The following is a 5,916-nucleotide window of genomic DNA, read 5'->3' on the forward strand; positions in this document are numbered from 1 at the left end:
AATGAACTTTAAGTATACTAATTTTTGCTAAGGGAAGGAAATGTCTTTTCATCATCTAAGCTGTCTGTTTGCGTGAATAGTAAGGAGTGTGTTTAACTCAACTGTGAGTATGAGGGAAGTTTATGGATGGATCAGAATAAATGAAAATACATCATAATGAAGCACAGAAAAAAACAGTACAGTAACAATGCAGGGATGCTAACTGTTTTTTATGGAGGTGCATTGTAGTCTCTTGCTGATTTAGGCTAACAATTATCTAAATGTGTTGTATATAACGCAATGTAAAGGTTTGTTTTGCTAATTAGAGGAGAGATAAGATTTCATTAAACAATTTCAGCCATAGCTGGATAAAGAAGAACCATCACAAATATAGAAAAATTGCAACGAACCATTTGGGGAGTCGAAAGATTCGGCTCTTATTGGTGAGCTGAGTTGAGCCTGAGCTGACTCACAAAAACGAGCCGGGATTCACAATCTTTGGTGGCCAATCAAAGTCCGTGATGCAACATACTTACTTATGAGAGCCAATAGAAATCCGTTAAGTAATGATTGACGTTTTGTTTAGCCAATGGTGTTCGAAGAGGTTTATACTGGCGTCTTTAAATCCGTGTAACAGCGGCTGCTGGCTAGAGTTCTGCTCGTGTTATTGGTCCGATTTAGTAAGCACTTCACAAGATGAGGGAAATCGTTCACCTGCAAGCTGGTCAGTGTGGGAATCAAATTGGTGCAAAGGTAAGTTTAGAGCAAGTATATCACAGAGTTTTTACTTTATTAGTTGGTTAACTGGGGGGGATTGTTGGGAATGTCTGGGTTGCCTAGCAACAAGGGTACTAGACAGTGACGGTGGCTTAACTAATTTAAGCTACTTCTCTTGTTTTAAAAGTATTTTGCTGTAAGTTAGCTATGACGAATGTCAGATTTTAAATCAATTTTTTTAAATTAATTTTTCTCCAGGTGACCTGTCAATGACTGTACTGCTGCTCGGCCTAGTTCTAGTAGTAATTATTGACTAATAACGATCTGGTTTGTCGTTTGGTGCTGCTTTAGTTTTGGGAAGTGATCAGTGATGAACACGGGATCGACCCGACCGGTACCTACCACGGTGACAGCGACCTGCAGCTTGAGCGGATTAATGTGTATTACAACGAAGCCACGGGTAAAACCGGCTGTTTATAGTGTCACCTCCTTGTGAAATAAGGTTATGATTTAATTTCTCACACTAAATGACCGTAGTAAGCGTGTATGCTGTGGTGCCACAGGTGGGAAGTATGTTCCCCGAGCTGTACTCGTGGACTTGGAGCCAGGGACCATGGACTCCGTAAGATCTGGTCCTTTTGGCCAAGTGTTCAGACCAGACAACTTCGTCTTTGGTGAGTGAAAAGTTTTTAAATTACTTCCTCTTGCATTAATGGTTGTTAGACAGCCTGAAGTCAAAATTGAACCTTTATCCTTGTTTGTCCAAATTCTTTGTCCCGTTGTGCATGATGATTCATTTTTACTGATCACTTAATTCTTCCAGTCACTTATAGAGCGGCGGCTACAATTATCGACACCTTAACGATCTTTTGGCCATTGCAAACGTAGAAGAGACTTTCAATACGTAAATTGTGCATGAATTTACTCAAACTTCCACTGGGGGGAAAAAGTTGCTTCCGCATTACTTGGCGTATCAGATCACGTCACACCGTTTCAAAATTATCGACACCTTTTTGTCCAGTTATTGACATCCAGATTTTTTTTTAAGTGGTAATTTTTATTTGTTTTACATAAACATTTATATTTAGTACAAAATCTCTATCAATGTTTATGTAAATGAGGAAGTAACTCTAATGTTTTGTAAACAAATGAACTGAATGTTTAACCTGTCATCTTTTTGTTCCAATTTTTTTGGGTAGATCACCCTTTTGTTAATCATTTTTGTATTAATTTCTAGTTTTGTAGTTTACCAATAAATGTCAACAGGCAATTGGCATAGTAACGATATGAAAATCCAGGTCAAAGGTTGCAGGTCATTCCTCAAACCAAAATATAAAATGTCTACTGATTTTGTAATATGTGGTAGATATTTACAACAAACTGTGGGGGGGAAATGAACTTCAAGCATTTATTTTAAAAAATGCTAGGAATTTAATTCTGGTCTAATTCTATTTATTGCAATAGGATGCCAAATACTCTAAGCATTCTGTTATGAATCAATTTTTTTTTTTTTTTAAACTACTGTTCTAAAGGCAAGGGCCTTTCTGTGTGGAGTTTGCATGTTCTCCCTGTGTCTGTGTGGGTTTCCTCCAGGTGCTCTGGTTTCCCCCACAGTCCAAAGACATACGGTTAGGTTGATGTGGGGTGGCCTTGGGCTGAGGTGCCCTTGAGCAAGGTACCTAACCCCTGACTGCCCCCTGGGTGCTGTGTGTGGCTGCCCACTGCTCTGGATGTGTGCGCATGTGTTCACTGCTTCAGATGGGTTAAATGCAGAGGATGAATTTCACTGTGCTTGAAGTGTGCATGTGACCAAAGGTTTCTTCACCCACTTCAACAATGTTACACCAACATTGATCCATAACAGTTGTAAATGTCACTTAATTCTGCAGGGTGTCTAATGGTGGACACCAGTGAAAGTGATCACTATTCTCGCCACCTTGTGTGACTTCTCAAATGTGAGTTTAGATACAAAATGGTAACTGTCAAATGAGAGTAAGAAACAAAGTAGGGTTTGACAAGGATATCATGAAATATTGGTGGATGTGATAAGTAAAAACCTGTCCATGATCATCATGCTTACCTGTGATGATGTCTGGGTTTTCCTCAAATTGCTGATCGTGCTGAAATTCCATGTCTGGTAACGAGCTGTCATCAGACAAGATCAAAGGGGGGGTCTTCCAGTTGATCAACCAAACAGTTATAACTGTTGTAACTGAAACTCACCTTTTGTAAAAATGTTTATTGGTAAATCTGAAAAGGTGTCTAATTGTAGCCACTGCTCTACTAAAATTCACTGTCCCCTCCTTCCCTTCTAGACTTTTCTGAAACTTTAGCAAGGTCACTGAGTATATACAGTAGCTTTGGTCTTAAGACGTGAAAGTTCTGAAAAGTATGTCTCCAAGATATTTAAAATAAGTGTAGAACTGTTCCTGTTTTGTAGCTTCTTGGTCAGTAATGCGTGTATTAGGAATATTTCTGCATGAATCATCTTGATTGTAAAAAGTGAAGGTTTGTGTAAAATCATAACTTTAGTCTTATTGTCCTGCTTTTCACAGGTCAAAGTGGGGCTGGAAACAACTGGGCCAAAGGCCATTATACTGAAGGTGCTGAGCTGGTGGACTCGGTGCTGGATGTTGTGCGTAAGGAGGCAGAGAGCTGCGACTGCCTACAGGGCTTCCAGCTCACTCACTCCCTGGGTGGGGGCACTGGTTCAGGCATGGGTACACTGCTCATCAGCAAGATTCGTGAGGAGTATCCTGACCGCATCATGAACACATTCAGTGTTGTGCCATCTCCTAAAGTCTCAGACACTGTGGTGGAGCCTTACAATGCCACTCTGTCTGTGCACCAACTGGTGGAGAACACAGATGAGACGTACTGCATTGACAATGAAGCACTTTATGACATCTGTTTCCGCACGCTAAAGCTCACAACTCCTACTTATGGTGATCTCAACCATCTAGTCTCTGCCACCATGAGTGGTGTGACCACTTGCCTCCGTTTTCCTGGGCAGCTTAATGCTGACCTGCGAAAACTGGCTGTCAATATGGTTCCCTTCCCTCGGCTGCACTTCTTTATGCCTGGTTTTGCCCCACTCACCAGTAGGGGGAGCCAGCAGTACCGTGCACTCACGGTGCCTGAATTAACTCAGCAGATGTTTGATGCCAAGAATATGATGGCTGCATGTGACCCACGCCATGGCCGCTACCTGACTGTGGCTGCTGTTTTCCGGGGCCGCATGTCCATGAAAGAGGTGGATGAGCAGATGCTCAATGTGCAGAACAAAAACAGCAGCTATTTTGTTGAGTGGATCCCCAACAATGTCAAAACGGCTGTCTGTGATATCCCACCAAGAGGCCTTAAGATGGCTGCCACCTTCATTGGCAACAGCACAGCCATCCAGGAGCTGTTCAAGCGCATCTCTGAGCAGTTCACAGCCATGTTCAGGAGAAAGGCCTTCCTGCATTGGTACACAGGGGAAGGAATGGATGAGATGGAGTTCACTGAAGCAGAGAGCAACATGAATGACCTTGTGTCTGAGTACCAGCAGTACCAGGATGCCACAGCTGAAGAGGAGGGTGAGTTTGAGGAAGAGGCAGAAGAGGAGCTGGCATAAAGATCTGTTAAAAATTAACCTGTTCATGTTTTCAGTTTCCAATGTTTTGTTCTTTGGCACCTATAAAAGAGTTAATGGCTAACAGTTCTGCCTTTCAATCTTTCTAATAAATGTTTAACCCTGGCAACTTGGCTCATTCTTTGCTCATTTTTATCAAGCTAGATCATTCAGCAACTTGGTCCAACTTTTAGTTACACAGCTGCACAGAATTATGAACTTCAAATGTCCTTTCTGCCTTTACTAAACTAACCCCAGATATGATCCATGAAGCAAAAAAAGATGTCTGATTTGTTGTGAAATTGGGCTTTAAACTTGAATGAAATTAGGTACATTGAGTTGGTGGCTGCTTCACTGAACAAGCCTTGTCATGCAGTGAAAAATGTGTGAATGCTGTAAGGTGCTTCGTCAGCTGTAGAGAATTTCACATTTGTATAAATATGAACTCTTGTAGAGAGTGGACTCGAGGGGTTAAATAAACTTTAATTTGACCTTGTGTGATGCCCCACCCTTATGTGGCCCTATGGAGCATAACACTTCTCCACTGACCCAAATCAACCTTAGAAAGAGCTTTTTTTTTTTTTTTTTAAACTAAAATCCATGTTTTTTATTAACATACAAAACCAAATCCCAGGCTGAGCAGCAGCATGATCAGCAGTCCCCACCTGCAGCCTCTTATCACCTGGTCAGGTGGAGCTGAAGATGGTGCAAAGAAAACCCAGGACATTTGTGGCTGTAATATAAATGTGCAAATACTTTGTGGGGGAAAGACAGGCTGTAGAGAGAAATTAATCCAAATTTTCAATGTCTGTGTTATTTAAATGTAGCCTACAAATTGTAAAATGAGGGGAGTCAACAACTAGGTCAAAATGTTTATGATCTTTGAGCATTACTTCAGATTGGCTACATCCAGAAGTACACAGTTCAGTATCAACTTGTATTTAGAAGTGGTGTATATAGCATAATACTTAAGAGTTAAGTTGGTAGGCATAGTGGATTGTTTTCTCCAGCAGATGGAGCTATTGGTTTAATCTTGTTCTACCTGAATGTTTCATAGTTCTCATCTCATTATCTCAAGCCGCTTTATCCTGTTCTACAGGGTCGCAGGCAAGCTGGAGCCTATCCCAGCTGACTACGGGCGAAAGGCGGGGTACACCCTGGACAAGTCGCCAAGTCATCACAGGGCTGACACATGGACACAGACAACCACTCACATTCACACCTACGGTCAATTTAGAGTCACCAGTTAACCTAACCTGCATGTCTTTGGACTGTGGGGGAAACCGGAGCACCCGGAGGAAACCCATGCAGACACTGGGAGAACATGCAAACTCCGCACAGAAAGGCCCTCGCCAGCCACGGGGCTCGAACCCGGACCTTCTTGCTGTGAGGCGACAGCGCTAACCACTACACCACCATGCTGCCCGTTTCATAGTTGCTAAGCATTTTATACATTTACTAAGAATTTAATCACATGAAAAAATAAAAGCCAAGAAACATTTATTTCGAGTGTGCTCTTACTGCCTGGAAGGAAAAAAAGTAATGTGTAACACAAGTTGCTTTTTCATGGGCAGCCGGAACAGGTTGTGCCCACTTTCCTTCATGTT

At 41.9% G+C, this 5,916-nt stretch overlaps 1 protein-coding gene across 1 annotated transcript; it reads left to right on the plus strand.

Moving 5' to 3' along the window:
- Positions 1-609: 609 nt before the first annotated feature.
- Positions 610-4,439, plus strand: zgc:55461 (beta-tubulin family protein). The gene is made up of 4 exons (XM_060912928.1): positions 610-732; positions 1,048-1,156; positions 1,260-1,370; positions 3,252-4,439. Exons 1-4 carry the CDS (start codon positions 676-678, stop codon positions 4,310-4,312), a joined length of 1,338 nt encoding a protein of 445 aa, XP_060768911.1. The 5' UTR covers positions 610-675; the 3' UTR covers positions 4,313-4,439.
- The last annotated feature ends 1,477 nt before the right edge of the window (positions 4,440-5,916 follow it).

Source organism: Neoarius graeffei, chromosome 28, assembly GCF_027579695.1.
Source record: "Neoarius graeffei isolate fNeoGra1 chromosome 28, fNeoGra1.pri, whole genome shotgun sequence".
Classification (NCBI taxonomy): Eukaryota; Metazoa; Chordata; class Actinopteri; order Siluriformes; family Ariidae; genus Neoarius; species Neoarius graeffei.